Source organism: Tamandua tetradactyla, chromosome 3 (genome assembly GCF_023851605.1).
Source record: "Tamandua tetradactyla isolate mTamTet1 chromosome 3, mTamTet1.pri, whole genome shotgun sequence".
Classification (NCBI taxonomy): Eukaryota; Metazoa; Chordata; class Mammalia; order Pilosa; family Myrmecophagidae; genus Tamandua; species Tamandua tetradactyla.
This window is the reverse complement of record NC_135329.1, coordinates 92,554,629-92,573,635: the sequence shown is the minus strand read 5'-3', so window position 1 is coordinate 92,573,635 and position 19,007 is coordinate 92,554,629. Positions and strand designations below refer to the sequence as shown.

At 49.6% G+C, this 19,007-nt stretch overlaps 1 protein-coding gene across 1 annotated transcript in view; it reads left to right on the top strand.

Annotated features, from left to right (window-relative positions):
- The window catches only part of GLI2 (GLI family zinc finger 2), a 267,100-nt gene that overhangs the window by 178,018 nt on the left and 70,075 nt on the right, over nucleotides 1-19,007 (top strand). Inside the window, exon 3 of the mRNA XM_077153526.1 lies at nucleotides 11,412-11,517. Within this exon, the coding sequence (XP_077009641.1) occupies nucleotides 11,412-11,517 (106 nt within the window). The remainder of the gene's footprint in view (nucleotides 1-11,411; nucleotides 11,518-19,007) is intronic.

The following is a 19,007-nucleotide window of genomic DNA, read 5'->3' as shown; positions in this document are numbered from 1 at the left end:
AGATGGAGGGGTGTGTAGTGAAGAGCCTAGTTTTCGGCAGAGAAATTTTATAAAGAAAAGGATCGTTTTAAGTAGCATATAATTATCGGAACCCTACTGATAAGGGGCTCCCGGAAAGTGGTCCTTCAGGGAACTGCTTTCAATGAAGGCATGAAAAACATTTTGTAATTAGCCCATTGATTGCAGGAGAGTAAATAAGAGCAGCACGGAGGTGCTTGAAGGCTGCTTGTTTGCTTCCTTGGCCGGATTTAAAGGCATTGATTGCAGGCCGTGCCTCGGAGCGCATCCTGGAATAAAGGGGTGTTTTAACTTAGCCCACAGAGCTGTCTCCAGTACCTGGTGGGGACCAGGGTCAGACTTTACTGTCCCCTTGAGTACCGTTGACAGAATTAAAACAGGGTCCCGTGACCTCTTTGCCAGGCGTGAGCAGGACCTCAGGACTTGAGAGAGCTCTGTGGGAAACACACCAGCTGCTGGGAAAGCGTAAGGCGGGGGGCGCCATCAGGACATGTGGGGACCAGGCAGTGGAGTGGACAGATGTCCTCTTGGAAGGGCTTAGAGCCCCCCAACCCCCACACTGGTGAGAACTGGGTTTCCTGGGCACTAGCAGAACAGCACGAAGCTGCCAGCTTTTGGTGTCACTGGTACAGGTGGGCAAGTAAATGTGTCAAAGAACGACAGGGTGTAGGGACATGCAGGCCAGCCTGCTTCGCTTTGGGCCTTGCGTTCGACATGCCTGCATCTGGCCGAGGCCACCTGGCCAACCCCTGCCTCTGTCACAGAAGATGGAAGGAGCCCTGGAGCCAGAGTGCCAGCTTGCTGACCACAGCAAGGGCCCCTGCGCTGGGTCCATGCGTCCTATTTTCTCTTCTACCAGGTCCCAGGCTCCCTGCAGGGGGACTTGAAACCACAGACTTCTGGGTTTCAAATCTGTTGTATATTTGGGGGCCTTGCATACTGTTATTTTCTTTCTGTTAGAACAGATTCCATAACCAAGACCGTTTTCACCCCTTCATGGGGTCCCTCTGAAGCTTACCCAAGTCTTGCTCTCTTGCTGAAGAGGTAGGTGTGCCACTGAGAGGGCGGTGGAATGGTCACTCAAGTGGCCCTCCTGTGTGCCCGACCCACACAAGCTCTAGATTCCTGCCTCGGTCTGTCTTTCTGTGAGTCCTGTCATTGCCCTCGTTTAGTAGAAGGGAAAATGGAGGCACAGGGAGAGCCAGCCTGGACCCAGCTATGGGTTGCGGGGCCAGCGCTCCCCACTGTGATGCCACCTTGGGAACAGGACAGTCTATTCCTGTGACCTGTCCCTTTCTCTTATGACAGCCATCAGGTGGGAGAGGCCCCTCGGCTCTCCAGGCTCCGATGCAGCAGGGGCCATGGAGCATGGCGGCCGGCCCTGCCTGCAGCCCTGCATGGGGTGGTTTGTGTTAGCCCAGCCGTGTACTCTCTTTTGTCAGACAGCACCTCACTAGAGAAGCCAGCCCTGGGTCTGGATGGGCAGTGGGTGCTGGTGGGCTTAGGGGAGGCCGTGTGGGCAGGGACTGGTCAAACTGGGGCCCAAGCTGCCTGGGCCTCAGCCCATGAACCCCAGCCGGGGTGTTTGCTGTGTTGGAATTTCCTGTCTGATTTTAATTCCCTCTCCCCACCCCCCAGCAACTGAGACAAAAATGCTTTTTAATTGCATGCTGTAGAGTGGCCATTCAGGATATTATTTTTCTTATTAAGTGCTTCCTGTGCGACGGGCCTGGGCGTCAGGAGGTACCTCTTGAAGCAGCCTGCCCTGTGGCTTATTACTGGGAGTAATCATCTCGTTTGCATACAGCCCGGAAGGTGGGTTGGGGGCTGCCCTGGAAAAGAGGCTTTCCTCAACTGGGCTGTACTTTCAATGTCCCCCTTGTCCCTGCTGGAAACACCTGGTACTGTCTGACCACAGACCTGCAGGGCTGGCCTTGGGCATGCCACAGGGTGGGAGTGGACTGACCCCACCCAGGCCGGGGCAGGAATGCATGCACGCCTTCCCTAGGGCCTCCCCTAGCCCTGGCGCTCACCTCAGTTCTTGTAGCCTCAAATCCCCCAGCCGCCTGGATGCCGTCAAAGTCTGCACTCACAGTACCTCACAGTACGTAGGCTCCGTGCAGCCACAGCACAGAGCCTCCAGCAAAGGGACAGTGTGGTTGTCTCTGGGATCTAAAGGCCATCTCCTAAGAGGTTGCAAGTGGGAACCCCAGAGCTATAGGAATGCTGCAAATGGAAAAGCATATGACAGGCCAGCTGTTCCCCAGCAGCAGTCCCAACCAGCACATCCTTGGCTGGGGAACTGGTTACAAATGCACGTTCTCAGGCCTGCCCCAGACCACTGAATTAGGACCACTGAGAGTGGAGCCCAGCAATGGGGTTTTAACAAGCCCTGGATGAATTCTCAGTTCTGAGAAGCACTGGGTTAGCATATCCTAGGTTTCAGCTTCATGCCTGTTGTTACATATTTTGCGCCTAGAGGCCTCATGTTTGCACCAGAGTTCAAACTCTGCACAGGGCACGACGGAATTACCAGGCCTTACTGTCCATACCACTGCGGCCTGGGAGAGCCCGTTTTCTTCTCCTTCCTTCCCATTTGTCCGGTCCTGCCCCATTCTGGGCCAGGCTCCCAAACCACCGCCTCCAGGGAGTCTTTAGGGCTACTCCAAGCCATGTACACTCTTCTCCCCTACTCAACCCCGAGGCCTTTGCTACCATCTGTGTTGCATAGACCCTGAATCTCGCATGGTCAAGTGGCCAACTTCTGCAGATGGCCTATACAGGAGTGCCCTTGTGTGACCCTCTTAGGCAGGTGTGCCTGCTGTGCTGTGTGGCCAGTTCCTCATCATTGACCGAATGTGGCAAGGCATAGCAGGCCAGGGGCATTGAGACCTCAACTCTGGGAGCTGGGCTGCATGGAACCTGTAGCCTGTGGGTCAAGGCCACGTCAGGGGGACAGTAAGTCCGAATGACATCACACCCCAGGGCCAGACCCAAGCTGCTGAGTGAGGGAGCGTCCAGGCTCTTCTCTGGAGCTGATTTGATAATTTCTGAAATTTTATGGGAAGCGTTTAGTGCCAACTACCCTGAGGAATGGGCCCAGAGTCTCTCCAGCACTGGGGCAGAGAGAAAAGTTTGAAGAAGCCAGGAAGTAAAGACTGAAACACAGACGTCCTGTGAAAACAGCCAGTGAACATCCAGCATCATCCGATGGGCAAGCTGCTCTCCTGGGTTCATGAGAACATAAAATACAAGTGCCGATTGCCATCCTGTACCCACGCAATGGACGCTTTTCATTTTGCGAAGTGTCTTCATATTCTTTATCAAGCTAGGTGCTAGGGATGGCACTGGAAGTAGCAAGCTCTGTCTCTCTTGTCGTTGACCAGGTAGCTGTACGTCCAACCCAGAGCCAAATTTGCTCTTATTTTACTAACTCAGGCCTGGTCCAGGGCCCAGTTGAGAGCAGAGAGGGGCATGCAGACTCCACTCCCTCCTCCTGGGTCCGTGCTTGTGCAGACACCATGGCAGAGACCCAAGGGGACCAAAGATGCAATCCGCTGCCCAGCTTTGCTCCCTGTCGCTGCTTTCTCCAGGCCACCAATCCCCCCATGCTTTCTGGAGGGGTGTGTTGGACCTGGATTAAGGAAATTGCATTCTAAAGGGCAATTCCTGCAGCATATGAGAGGAGCCTTGCCCCAGCGATGGGCAGTGGGCAAGTTGTTGCTGACTGGCAGCCAAAGCAAAAACACCCTCTTCTCCCTTGGGCTTCTGTTCCTTGCTTTCCCAAGAGGCGAACTATCACTGCAGCCACTGGGTTATGTGGCTGAAGGCAGATGAGGAGGAATAGGTTTTAAAACCTCTGTTCTTTCACAAATTTCTCAGTGATGTTCACTGGCACTACTAAGCTATGAGTAGTTTGCTTTGTGTTGGCTGGCACAGCCGTAGACAGTAGGGGAAAACTGTGGGAGCACTGGAGCTCAGAGTACCTGACCAGAGCTTCCTGGGGATTCTTCATCTTGGAATGGGGGTGAGCAGTCAGCAGGAATGATGCCTGGAATTTGCGGAAGCCTTATGACTTCCACCATTTCAGGCCGTCCTCATTGTAATGCAGTGACTCAGGGAGCAGTGAATTTACCAGCATGCACTTCTAACCGTGGTTGCCTTTCGTGTGTTTCCTCCTGCTTCACCTTAATGTGCCTTACCCTGAGGACCGAGAAAGAGGTCCCTATCGTTACATCAGCTCTGGGGCCCTTATTCCCATCTGCTTTGAGACTTATGGTGACGGGGAAAAGCATTTTATTCTTCCTACTATATACATATGCCAGACACTGGGAATATTCTCCATAACACCCAGGAAGAAAGTGAAGCGTGGAGCACTTGTTACTTTTTAGCAAATGACAAAACCCAAGGTTCAAGGCTCACATGCATTCTGCTCCCAGACAGTGGGGACAGGCTCTCTCCCTTAGGACAGAGTTTTGACTGATGCGCTACTCGGGAGCAAGCCAGATTTCAATATAACCGTGAGATTTCCCACACTTTACTTCAAGACTGTGCCTTGTGCCATTTTTCTCTTTCTTTCATGCTAGCATCTTCTTCACTACAGATATAGGTATCTCTTGCTACCTGGGGCCTTTGTTAGGAAGTAAGTGATCCAGTAAATCACCTGCAGGATGAGTTCATTTCCATTATTTTCCCAAGGTCCATTTTCTTTTAAGAGAAATAATAATACAAATGCACTGGGAATTACTTAAGATGGAAGGAATCACAAGGTAAAGGATAAAGGAACAGAACAGATAAATCATTAATGGTAGAAGTCCAAAAAACGGGGTCCCCCATAGTGGGAGAGGAATTGGGGGTGAAGAAGCCCTTTCCTGATCCCTTCAGAGCCATGACAGCGTGGAATGCCTTGAGTTCACCTTTTCAGAGGCTGCTACCCAGAGCACATCAGAGCGCCGATGCTGAGGGCCCCCAAGAAGTGTTTGTTGAGTGAATGCTGGTGAGGGCCGCCCACTGCAGTAGGGACCTCCTGGAAGCTGTTGTCACAACCCCTGGGAGAGAATACACATTTATCACACCAGTTACCTAGGTGTGGCAAGTGGACATGCGTGGGGGCAGTGGCCCTGACCAGAAAGGCTGCCTGGGGACGCAGACAACAGCTGCTGTAGGGAGCCTCTCCCTTGGCGGGTCATACTCCGAGCCCTCATCAGCAACCCATGGGACCACAACTGAGCACTTCTCCCCTACCCCATGGACCCCACTGCACCTGGCCGTGCCCCTGGCCTCCCTTCCCGTGCACCCCACCCGTACCCCCACCCCCAGCTGTGTGAAGTGTCTCAGAGCCTCCTCCTAGCTGTACTGCGTGGGACCAGGCGCCTTCCAGACACTCCCATTGACACTGGGGCGTTGCCGCTTTCCTTCCCCACCCCAGGTCTGGTGCAGCCATCCCTGGAGCCTGGAGCCGAGTCTCTGGCAGGCTGCCTTGGCGAGAGCACGGTGGCTGCAGACTTTGCTGATACAGGGACTGCACTCCCCGAGAGCTGGGTGCCCCCAGTACATCCAGTCTTTTGTGGGGAAATGGTCACGTTGACCTTGCCAGGTGCCTCTGGCCCTGCTTCCTGAGCTCTGCCCACCGGGCAGCCCCTCCACATTGTGGCAACACCTGATTTCATCCAAGGAGAACTTCCGAGCTGGTGTCATGGCCACTAGGCCTTTTTTTTCCCCCCTAAAGTTTGTTTTGACTTCGCTTCACATATCTCTGAACCCCCAGAATATGTTGAGTGCCTGTACTTGCCTTACTTTTAGGAGTGTCTTCTTTGTTTTTTTTTATTGTTAAGAAAGTAATGTGAGCACACTTGATCTTGAACAGTACCTCTGACCGAAAGCTTGGGTTCCGCCTGTTGCAATAGGGGAAAGGATGGGGGGTGGATGCGAAAGCTCTTAAAAGAACAAAAAGAAGGGGGAGGGAGGGACTTATTTTTGAAAGAAAGAAAAATCTAAACATTACAGAGCATACCAAATAGAAAGACCCCTTTACTTAATCTCCCTGCGCAGGCGTGCGTGTGCGTCTTTGGGAATTCGCTATTTCTGCTGCACGGTCAGTCCACTTGGTGGGTCAGGACCTCTCGGATGCTTCTCTGCCTGATCGCATTTTGATGACCAGCTTTCCCGACTCTTTGTCTGAACATTTTGCTGACCCCCGGCCCTCTCTGTCCCCAGTGATCCACCGGCTCGTTACAAATGGGCATTAACCAGAGCCCCGCTTCCAGGAGGCAGCTTTCCTCGCCCTGTTCAGTGTGTGCTTCCCTTTAACAGGGAGACAATTACATGAGGACACGGCAGCATCCTCCCTTGCCCCTGGGACCTACCAGTCGAGGAGGATTCGGCACTTAAACTGCATGGCAGAAGAATTCTGGGACTTCATAAAAAAGCCACCAGTGCAGCATTCCCAGCCTCCCAGGCTATCGGTCTTTCTGTGCACCATCAAAACCAAATGTGCATTTTTTTCCCAAGGGAGAAGGATGATCTGTTCAAAGTTCCCATCTTAGAGTTTCTTCCTCAGAAACTTAAATAGCAAGCCATTTCTTTGAAATGGCATATGGTGTCCCCACCCGCCTGCCGGAAGGACATGATTTAGCTTGGTTTTTTATTTTTTTTTAGACTAAAAAAGTAAAGAGTTTTCAAAAAGCCCACAATGAAAACATGTGTGGAAGGTTCTCATTCACTGTGTCACTTGCAGGCAGCTCTATTTTTTGTTTTACCTCCATGTGCCTCTGGTGCCCCTGACAGGCTCCATCTGGAAATGGCGATTTCTTGCCGGCGTCTGGAGCTGGGCTTTCGTGCTCCCCATGCCTGGCCCGGGGACTCTGAGCAGAGCATTGGCTTCTGGAAGTTTCCATGTAGGGACGATCCATGCTCGTTTGAAAGGGTCCTGGGACCTGAGATGAGCCGGGGTCTCCCTCACCCCTTGGTTTACCTTGGGCGAAAGCCCAGTCCCCTGAGGTCGTGGTGATAGGCATGTTGTCCTAGGTCAGGTGGGTACAGGTACGTCCGGCGCAAGTGGGCTTAGATGGACCTTCGGGTCATTGGTACAGACCCAGCCATGAAGAAGGAGGAGTATCTGCACTGGGAGGTCCTCCTCAGGATCTCTGTGCAAGGTTGGCCCTTTCCCCAGGGAGCGGGTGAGCACTCGCTGACGGTGGTGCTACTACAGTGGGAAGGGAAATGGACAGCTGAGCACGGGGGAATGTGAGACCCCATGCAGGAATGCGGCTCCCCCACAGTCACCCGCTGCCCTGTGGCAGGGCCAGCCTAGGCTCTGGGTCCCTGCCTCCCGGCTGATGCACACCCTGCCCCACACCGCCTGACTGTGCTGGGACCATTTGAAACTGTTTCATCTAGTCAGGTGACTCCCGGCTCAGGACCCTCCAGGAGCTCCCCAAATCACTCAGGGAAAAAGCTCAAATGCCTTCTCGTGGCCCAGTGTCTCTTAAGGACCTTCTCTCCTGTCACTCTCCATCTCTGCCACTCTGCTCCAGCCAGTGAGACTTCAGGATTAAGTCATGATGTTCTTTCCCATCCAGGGCCTTTGCACCTGCTGCTGCCTCTGCCCTGCATGCCTTTTCCTCCCAAGAACCTCAACATACTCTCCCACTTTGCCCAGATCTCCACTTTGCCCACTTCCTTTGCTTGCTTTTCCTTCTTAGCTTTGTCACTCTCCAACATCATATTATAAATGGGCTTGCTGGGTATGTTCACCATCTGTCTCCTGTCACCAGGGGGGAGTAAATCAGCTTCATCAGGGCAGAGGTGTAGTCTGTCCCCAGGACCTAGGACAGTGCTGCTACATATCAAGAACTTGATACCAGTTAGTTGGGTGGGTGGGTGGGTGGATGGATGGATAGATGGATGGATAGGTAGATGGGTGGGTGGGTGGGTAGGTGAATGTATGTATGTATGTATGGATGGATGGATGGATAGATGGATGAATGGATGGATAGAAATTCTTAAAGTGACCACTTCCCACACTCCTCCCTGCTGATGTGAATGGATTGGACCTTCTTTCTGAATGTCTGGGGCACTGGGCATGGGTTTGAATCCCTTGGTCCTCCACCCTCTAGTTGCACTTAGGTGCCTCCATCCCTCCTGGGACAGACACTGTGTGCCGTGTGCTCCCATTCGCATAGAGCCTCTGTACCAGGTGGGGCCAGGGTCAAGGAAAGCCCCTGGGGAACTGTGAGGAGCTTGGTAGGAAAGAGGCAGTTAAACCACCAATCACACACTGCTCTCCTAGGGGTTGAGTCACACCTCTCTGAGCCTCCATTTTTCTTCCTGAAAAGCAGGGCTAGGAACAGGTCGCTGGTCAAACTAAATGAAGCACCTCAAACCAGGCCACAGAGGCAGCAGGTCCTGAACCTCAGTGCCAGCCGCACCTCCCCTCCCCAGCATGGTGGCCTGAGTTGCCTGTGGACCTGAGAAAGCACAGGGCAAAAGGAACCCTCATGCTTTCCGGGCACCTCCTGGGCTTCACAGTGTGAGGTGAGGGTGTAGGGCATGGCCAGGGCCACTACAGCCGGTATATTCCGTGGGTCAGAGGCTGAGGGCCAAGTGACTGGCTACCTAGAGAGCAGCAGGGCTGTGGGAGGGTCCCTACTTGAAAAGGAGAAAGCTGCAACCCCTTGTGATCTCCACAGTCTCTCCTCTCTGGGGTCCCTGCAGGAAATGGGGAGTGGGCCCAGCTGCAACAGGACTCTGCAGTGACTGCCCCTTACACCTCCTCCTGGAGAACCAGGCCCCTTGCCCCAAGGCACACACATGCACATATGTACACATAAATGTGCGCACACACACACACATACATGAGCATGCATGTGTATGTATGCACATACACGTGTGTGTCCACATATGTGTACACACCCACTCATACATGCCTGGTCTTATGGGGCAGCCTCAGTGCTCCTGCATTTCCATTTTGCAGAAGACCTGGCAGCTAGCACTGTTCTTGCCTGCTTATCTCCTGAATGTGGGATGGCTCAGGTTCCACCATGCACATCTCCTACCTTTGGATTTTACACTCTTTAGGACCTGATGAAATTGCTCTCATCCTGGACAGAATGATGTCTCAGCTCACAACCAGGGGCTCTGACCATTGATGGCACTATGGGACCCCCTCAGTGACTTAGTAGGAGCAGGGCTGGGAAGAAAGGGGCACACAGATGTTTGGGGGCAGCCAGTGGAAGCCAGTATGAGGGCAGGGACTCCAGACAAATGCAGCTTCCTAGGTTTGCTGTAAATACCCGAAGTTGATATCTGCAAAGAGCTTCTAGCAGGCCCAATGCTGTCTGTGTTTGCTAAATACCACCATAAACGAGGTGGGGGCAGGAGGACCGGAGGGCGGGGATTCACCTTTTCCCCCAGGCAGGGCCCTTGGGGCTGGGCTGAGGGAGATGCTCACCAGCTGTCCAGGACCTTGGATTATCCTCTCCATTTTATCTTTTCTCAGCCCTGTGACTTTGACAAAGCCCTGAATCACCTGGGCCTCCACATCGCATCTGTGAAATGGGCACAACACCTCCCCTGACTGCTTGGGGCCTCCTGGCTGTGCAGCTCACCAAAGTATAGCAATAGCGTATCTGGTCTGCCTGGTCCAAGTTTGAAAATAAAGCAAGCCAGAAATAAAAGCCCCTTCTTAGATATTCCAGAATATGAATCCTGCTTCCCTGCTGACTGCCCCAGGATTCAGGAAATCCCAGTTGGCGGCACAGTCTGTAAGCAGCCAGTGTCCCACCCTCACCTGCCAGGTTTGCAGTGAGCAGAGAGCAACCCAGCCACGGGTGGATGGTGTATTCATGGTTTGATTATGGGGTTCTGGGGCTCTACATGTAACTGTTGCTGCCAGCAGTACTGAGACTTTCTTACCTCTGCAGGTGCTGAGCTAAGACCTCCCGGGTGTGAATTCTTTTTTTCTTAGCAGCCATGCCAAGTAGTTACTGACCATCATTTCCAGAAGGGCCAGCTGAGGTTCAGAGAAGTAAAGGAACTTGCTTGAGACTTCCAGACTCCCTGATTTCCCACAGGACCTGGCCACTGAGTGACAGCTGACGGGCCCAGCCTAGCCTTCCCGGGAACATGGCATTGAATGCTGGGGCCCAGAGCCATGGGCCAGCTTGCCCACTCCCTCTCTGATCTTGAGTCTGAGACTGTGAGGTCTGGGTCTGGTGAACTGATTGAAGAAGGGTTAGAAGATTGGCTGTCTTTTCCCTCAGTCTTCATGTCAGCATTGTGGAATCCTGGAGATAAAATGGAATATGCAAAAATTAAAGTTACTATTTCAGGAGGGAAGTTTTCTCCCATTAAAAACTCATAGCGTTTTCAGTATAGTGCCAGAATCGGCAGAGAAACCGTTAGCGTTATTTTTACGCGTTCATTACAGTGGGGTCTGGCAGCTGGCCGACCTATGCATGTGTGTAAGACAAACCCATCTGCATTTCTTTAAACTATTTGGAAATTCGGAGTCAGCTCATTTCCCACTAACCTCTGGCCGTCAGCCTGAGTGAGAGTTGGCTGAAAAAAACTCTCTGCTTCTGAACCCTTTTCCCAGTCTAACTACTTTTTAAACAACCTCGTTTTGCTAAAGCTTGTAATTTACGTTTGCCTCCGGGGCACCCAGGATTTTTGTTGTTGTTGTTAATAAACAAAGAGCATCCTGCAATTATCAGGAGCATTTGTGGAGGGCAGGTCGAGTGCAGAGAGGAGGCTGGTCCCACGACCACTTGCTTGCACATCCATCCTGGAGGCTGCATCCTCCAGCCCGCACGTGGTCAGTAGTAAATATGAAGCGCTGGGGAGTGGACAGAGCAACATAGGTTGCCCACTTCATGCTGTCCGTGAGGGGTGGCTGGGTGCAACCTGGTCCTCCCAGGGCCAGCTGCAGCCGGGGGAGCAGGGCTGGCCTTGACAGAGGCTTCCAGGTGAGCATTTCCAGTCTGCCTGTGCCGCAGCGTCCAGGCTCTGTGACCTGGCAGCTGGGGCCCAGTGCAGCCAAGGCCAGGCTTGGAAGAGGCCGGTGAAGTCCGAGCCTGTCTGTTTCCGGTGCCCTCCCTGTAATCTCCCCGAGTTCAAAGAGCTCCTCGCTGCTCGTCTTTGCCGAGAACGCGGTCGGGGATCTTTCATGTGGAAGATGTCGGATTTCTCGGGCCAACTTTGATTATTTATTCATCCCCCCTACCCCACCCCTTCGTGGGCATCCGGTGGTCTGGGCACCGCGGGGCCCCGTGGCCTGGGCTCACCTTGCTCTGAAATTCACTCCGTTTTAAAAAGCCCTTTGAAACCTCTTTAGAAGGGAGGGGAAAAGTTTTTGAAATCCTTGTTTTTCTCTCTCCTTGCCCCCTCCACAGTGCCGCAGCACCTGCTGCCTCCGTTCCACGCACCCCTGCCGATTGACGTGAGACACCAGGAGGGCAGGTACCCTTATGAGCCTCGCTCTGTGCACGGCGTGCCTGGGTAAGTCCTGCGCTCTGCCCGCTGCCCCCCAGCGGTGGCCTCTGCTGCCTTGGCAGGAGGTCCCCGCCCCGCCTCATCCTCAGCAGATGTGTGCGTCTGCATCCCTGTGTGCCCAGGTGCACAGGTCCTGAGTGATGCGGTGTGGGAAGGAAGCTGTCCTCACCTTCAGCCGGCCCTGCTTCTAAGGCCAGGGGCTTTCCCTGGGTATCATAAGGGGCGAGAGGCTGTTTCCCCACCTGTGAAGTGGGGATCCCCTCCAGGCCAGAGAGCCCATGGAAGTAAGTGGGCCTGTGTTATATGTTGTCCCAGCCCAAGAATTCAGAGCACCCCCTTTCACATTCACCACTGTCCCAGTTGGGACTGCAAATTCTCTAGGTACCTCTGTAAGGACCAGAGAAATCTATGCTTTTAGGATCTGTTCCTTTTTCCTGCTCTGAGATCCCCAGGAGAAATGGGCTGCCTCAGTCACCATCTAGCGCCTCCCTGCATTTCCGCCTGGGGTCTCCAAGCCCACAGCTGGTTCTCTTTTCTCGGGTACTATGACTCAGACTTGGCCCTTCTCCACCCTATCCCTTACCCGACCTCAGTCGTCTCCTCCCCTCCCCACACCTACCTCCATGAAGGGTCAGGTAGCCCACAGCCCCTGCACCCTCATCCCCCCACCCCGCCCCCACCGCAGTGGCTGTTTGCGGTTCTGTGTCACAGTCCTCTGTGTCCCCTCCACTTGGCTCCCTCGGATGGGTCTCCAGACCACAGCTCAGCAGCCACCTCCTCCCAGGCCCCGGGGTCCCATTGCTGAGTGGGCCCACTGCACTGTCGCGCCAGCAATATCCATTTCCACACCTACCTCCCTGCAGGTTCCATGTCTCCCTCTCACTTCCCCGTCCACGGTGGCCGGCACATCCTGGGTACATCATTGATGTTCGCCGAGTGGGGAAGCCTCCCTGCACATCCCACCCACTGATGACAAATCCCGCAGTCTCTCCCTTCTGCGATTCAAACGAAGCCACTCTGTGCTCAAAGCACCCCCTTGATCGGAGTTGGGCACAGAGGTGACTCGGAGAAATCCATTGCCTTCCCAAGACCCAGCACAGCTGGGGCTTTTATTTCCTGCTTTAAAATCTTTTTTATTTTTTAACTCCTGGCTTTGAATTATTTCAGATTTACAAAAAAGCACAAAGAATTCCCGTTTCCTCAAATATTAGCATCTTACCTACCGATGGGCAGAGGCAATGCTATTAACCAGTCAACACATCCTATTCAGCCCATGTCAGCTGCGGTCAGGATCTTTTTCTCTGGTTCTCTAGGTCCGTTTTGCGTTTGGTTGTCCTGCCTCCTTAATTTGGGACAGTTCCTCATTCTCTCTTCCATGTGCTTGATGCTCTCGAAGTGTACGGGCTTGATAGAATGTCTCCATTTGGGTTTGCCTGGTGTTTCCTCACGATTAAATCCTGACTGTGCATATTGAGGGGTCGTTTCATCAAGGTGATGCTGTGCCCTTTTAGCATGGAATATCAGGTGTCTCCCTACCAGAGACGTTAATTTTGTTTTATTTTCTTTTTTATTGTGATAAGACATTCAGTTTTATCACTTTGTTAAGGTGCTGTCTGCTGGGGTCCTTCACTGTACAGTTTTTCCCTTCATAACTAATAAATACCTAAGTATCTTAAAGGGGCTGATACATTGAGTCCATGTAAATAACCTGTTTCTCTTCATATTTCATTTTTAACATCCACTGATGATTCTTGCCAGAAATAATAGTTGCTAGTTTACACCAAATGATGATTTGCTATTTCTACCATTCGTTCCTGATTTATCAATTCAAATTTTACTGTAAGGAAGAACTGTCCCTTCTCCCCCAACTATTTCTTCATCTTATTATTGTTTTACTTCTGTACGGACACTTGGATATTTGTTTCATTCTCTAGATCATAATGTATTATTTAGTAGTATTAATTGAATTATCCAAATTGTCCCAGATTTGGCCCCTGGGAGACCCGTCAAGTTGTCACCCATGCCCTTTGGGAGCTTTTTATTTTATTTAAGCCCTCCTTACCCAGGCCCTGCTATGGGGACCTTGTGTCCATGGCGGAATGGGTGGGAGCCCCCTTCTGGGCCCTTCCTGCCGCCAGTGGCTGAGACCACAGCCTAGGCAGCCTCTGCAAGGGACCTCCAGCTGGAACTGGTTGGATCCACCAAAAATTGTTCAGTTGATGGTGTCAGAGAATCCTAGGAGCACTGAGGGAGCTCAGTCCCTCTCTGTGATGGGTTGGTGCTGCTGGTTTTCTGCTCTTGAAAAATGGGTTGGCTCTGTGACACAGGTCCTGGGCATGGCAGGCCTGCGTGAAGTTGCTCTCTGGAGGGACCTAGTGCTGGTGGGAGACGTGGAGAAAAACCCACACAGGTTTGCATCACTTTGCAGGTGCATATCCCAGCTAACCTCTCCGCATGCTCCAGGAGCCCTGGGGGGAGTGGGTAAGGACACCCCGACCTTGAGGATGCCCTGTGCCGTGAGAACCCTATTCCAAACACATCATATGTTTCATCTCATCTAATCCTCTCGACAGCCCTATGAGGTAGACATCTGCTGCCATCCCTGCTTTATAGATGGGAGAACTGGGGCAGCATGGAGAGGCTGAGTAATGAGCCAGCTCAGGGATGCCCACCTCGTGAAGGGAAGAGGTAGAAATGGGGTTCCGGCCCCCTGCACCCAGGCCCTGGACCATACATGTCGGAACTTCAGGTTGCTGTGATGGGCCCAGCTGGTTCCTCTCTCAGAGCCCAGCTTAGGCACCACTCCCTGGCTCACTGAGTGCCAGACTGTGGACCTGTAGCTTCAGTTTCCCTCAGGAGCTTGCTAGCAATGCACGATCCAGGGCCCCAGCCCAGACCTGCTGAATTCACTGTGTTTATTGTGCCCAGCTCCTGAGACCCATGCAGGCTTTGGGAAGCCCGGGCTGCAGGCAGAGGCTCGTCGCTGAGCGCGGAGTCTGAGGGTGCCTGCCTTCCTCCCCCCCACCCCCCCGCCGTAAACACCTAAAATAGTGGAACTGTAACCCATACCAAACTCTGAAATCTGTTCCACAACTAATTGTAGTGATGTGTTTTGAAACTTCTTGCTTTTTTGTACATTTGTTATTTTTCACAATAAAATTCTAAAACACACAGAAAAGAAATACATAGGTTCACCTAACCTGAAGTATGATAACTTTACTATAAATTTCATGTCATCCTAATTGTTTTCTGGCTTTGTTTATTTAGCTTTACATTTAGCAAAGAAAAAAGTAATTTTTTTCCTACAAAAGACACTTCCTGAGATTCATCTTGTCATCTACATTTTTTATATTCTCTTTTTTATAAGTCTTTATGATATTATCTTTATTTCTTTTTCTTACTAGTTCTGGGTTACTCTTATTTCTTCTAAACCTTTCACAAATACCTCCAGCCTGTGTTCTGTCCTTTATACATCTTCTCTTTTCTTTCGCCAATTTCGTTCCTTTTGTTCTTCTTCTCACCTTCTCATAACCTGACCTTGACTACTTTCATTTGAGTTGAGCAGATTCCTCAAATATACTTAGATTATATTTGGAGAGTAGTAGTATGTGGGAAAAATGTTTAAACAATTTAATTTATGAATGAAAAGTTGCTTGGCAAAGGGCACCTATAATTTTATCTAGATCTGAATCTATAATTCTATAGATTGATCATTGTAGATGGGAAGGGTTTACAATGACCAGGAAAAAGAATTTTGAAAACAATTATCCTTGCAAAAGCATGAAGAGAATATAATCTTTATGTCTAGAAATGACAAGCAACATAAAAACGAACTTCATTTAAAAAAAGACTTATGAAAATTTTCATCGCAATGGCTTATTTTTTCTTTCCTGAAGGTGTACTTAAATACTGCTGTTAAACAATCTCTTTAGTATATATGTAATAACAAAAAGACAACAAGATATACATATATACTTAACTATGTATAGAACATTTCTGAAGCAATATATCAAGAAAACTATTGACAGTGGCTGCTTCTGCTAATAGAAAAGTAGGACTAGGAAATGGAGACAGGGTGCTTTTTTTTTTATTCGTTCCCTTCTAAATTATTTGAATTTTACCATGAACATGCATTATTAAAAGTAGTTCAATAAAATTTTAAACACACATACACACGCACACATCAACTGGCCATAGAAATGTGGGTTTAACTCTGGACTCTCAATTGTATCACGCTGTTTCAATTACTGTGGCTTTGTAGTAAGTTTTGAAATCAGGAGGTGTGAATCCTCCAACTTTATTCTTTTTCAAGATTGTTTTGACTATTCAGGGTTCCTTGCAATTCCATGTGAATTTGAGAGCCAGCTTTTCCAGTTCTGGAAAAAGGCTACTGGAATTCTGATAGAGATTGCGTTGAATTCCTAGATTGCTTTAGGCAGAATTGGCATCTTAACAATGTTACGTCTTCTGATCCGTGAACACAGGATGTCTTTCCATTTATTTAGGTCTTTAATTTCTTTTAGCAATGTTTTATAATTTTCAATGTGCAAGTCTTTTACCTCCTTAAGTAAATTTATTCCTAGGCATTTTATTCTTTTACATGCTATTGTAAATGGGTTTTCTTGATTTCCCTTTCAGATTGCTCGTGACTGGTATTCCTGACAGGAACCCAGATGACTTCTGTTATATTGTATCCTACAGCTTTACCGAATTTGTTTAGCAGTTTAGTAGATCTTGTAGCTTTCTTGCGGATTTTTTTTTGGGTTTCTATATATATTGGATCATATCATCTGCGAATAGGCTCTATTTGACTTACTACTTTCCAATTTGGATGCCTTTTATTTCTTTTTCTTGACTGATTGCTCTGGCTATGACATTCCAGTAAATGTTGAATAATAGTGGTGACAGCGGGTATCCTTGTCTTATTCCTGATCTTAAGGGTGAAGCTTTCAGTCTTTCACCATTAAGTATGATATATGTGCTGGGTTATTCATGAATGCCATTTTCATGTTGAGAAACTTCCCTTCTATTCCTAGCTTTCTGAGTGATTTTTTATCATGAAAGGATGTTGGATGTTTTCCTAATACCTTTTTTACATCGATGAGAGGATCATGTGGATTTTTTTCCTTTTATCCTGTTAGTGTCATGTATTATATTGATTAGTTTTCTTATAGTGAACCGTCCTTACATTCCTGGAATAAGTTATACTTGCTCATGCTGTATAAACCTTTTATATACTGCTGGAATCAGTTTGCCAATATTTCTTGAGGATTTTTGCATCTGTATTCGTAAAGGATATTGGTCTGTAATTTTCTTCTCTTGTATTATCTTTATTAGAGTAACACTGACCTTATAGCACGAATTAGAAAGTAATCCCTCTGCTTCTATTTTTTGGGAGAGTTTCAGAAGAGTTGGTGTTAAATCTTCTTGCCATGTTTAGTAGAATTCAGCTGTGAACTAATCTGGTCTTAAACTTTCTTTGTTGGGAGGTGTTTGATTACTGATTAAATCTTTTAACTTGTTATAGGTCTGTTGGGATTTTCTATTTCTTTTTTAATTCGATTATGTAATTTGTATGTTTCCAGGTATTTATTTCATCTAGATTTCCTAATTTGTTCATAGAATAATTGTTCATAGTATCCTCTTATAATCCTTTTCATTTCTGTAAGGTTAGTAGTAATATCCCCAGTTTCATTTCTGCTTTTAGTTATTGTATCTCCTCTCTCTCTCTCTCTCTCTCTCTCTCTCTCTAGTTAAAGGTTTATCAGTTTTATTGATGTTTTAAAAAAACAACTCTTGGTTTTGTTGATGCTCTCTATTGTTTTTCTATTCTCTATTTCATTTCTCTCTGGTCTAATATTTCCTATTTCCTTTCTCTTATTAACTTAGAGTTTAGTTTGCCCTTGTTCTAGTTTCTTTAGGTCTGAAGTTAGGTTATTGATTTGGGATCCTTTTTCTTTTTTAAAGTAGGCACTTAGAGCTAAAATTTCCCTCTGGGTACTCTGTTCCCTGCATCCCAGAAGTTCTGGAATGTTGTGTTTTTGTTAATCTCAAGACATTTCCTAACTTCCCTTGTGATTTCTTCTTTGACCCACTGCTTGTTTAATACTGTGTTGCTTAATTTCCACATATTTGGAAGTTTTCTAATGTTTCCCTCTGTTTCGGCTTTATCCACTCATAGTCTGAGAAGACACTTTGTGTGATTTCGGTGTTTTTAAATTTATTAAGATTTTATTTGTGGACTAGCCTGGAGAATGTTCCATGTGCACTTGAGAGGAACATGCATTTTGCTGTCGGGTGGATTGTTCTCTTTATGTTCTATATAGGTCTGACTGGTTAATGGTGATGTTCTGTCTGTCTTATAAGGACCCATTTGGGAGTGATCCAAGATAATCTCCCATCTCAGTATAACCACATCTGCAAAGTCTCTTTTGCCATGATGGGTCATATTCATAGGCCCTGGGAATATGGACCTGGCTATCCTTGGAGATCGTTATTCAGCCTAAGCAGATAGAGGCCACAGCAGGGCCTTATGTGGGGATCCCCAAGCCCCCGTGGAGTGGCGCCACAGAATAAATACACAGTAAGCCTTGTCAGGAATCCTCAAGAGACCTACAGAAGGCTGGGCACCATGTTAGGTCTTGTGTGCTGTATTATTTCAACTTCCCGATTGCCCTATGAGATGGGGTTATGGTCTTTGTCTTAACAGATGAAGAAACTGAGGGCCAGAGAGCACACCACCTTTGATGTACCATCCCTGTGAGGCAGATGCTTGTTTCTGTTCAAGGAATGAGAAGCCTGAAGTCTTGGGTGCAGACTACCCTTCCAGGCAAGAAGGGACGAGTCTGGTTAACACCCAAGACTGGGCGAGCTTCCTTGCATTCCCAGAGCTCCTCATCCTGCAGGGATGGGCCCTCAGGGCTCCTGATCAATCTCAGGGGAGCTGGTCCCCGCCTAAGCCAATTGGAGACTAATGCTTCAGGCCAGCCTTGGGCTCTAGAAAACCTACTCTGCCCCCACCTCAGCACCCCAAGTGGAAAACAGGACAAAGCCTGGAGAAAAATGGCTTCAGTGGCTCTGGCTTCTGTGATTAATGTGGTCAGGGCATGTTGGAGCACCCGATCCATCAAGCCCCTGTAGTAGCTCGCGCCTTCTTGCCGGTGCCAAATGCATCTAATTACACGAACGTTACACAGCAAATGAGGTGCGGTGTCATCGCTTGTCAGCCTGGCGCCAAAGCCTGGGCCTGCTTGGGCCTCATGCCCCGAGAGTGGTTACACCTGCCCTCGGCCCTTGGGTATGCTCCACCACTCCCTGTACACTCACTCACCTGCCCACTCTGGGCCCAGGCCCTGCCCTGCTCCGGCACCCACGTTCCCTCCCCATTGGCTTCCAGGGTCTTAATGGCTCCTGCTAGCAGGCACCGTGTGGCACGGGTTCCATAAACGGTGCTGCACCCACGTTCCCAGCCAGCCTCCCCACCACCCACGCGAGTG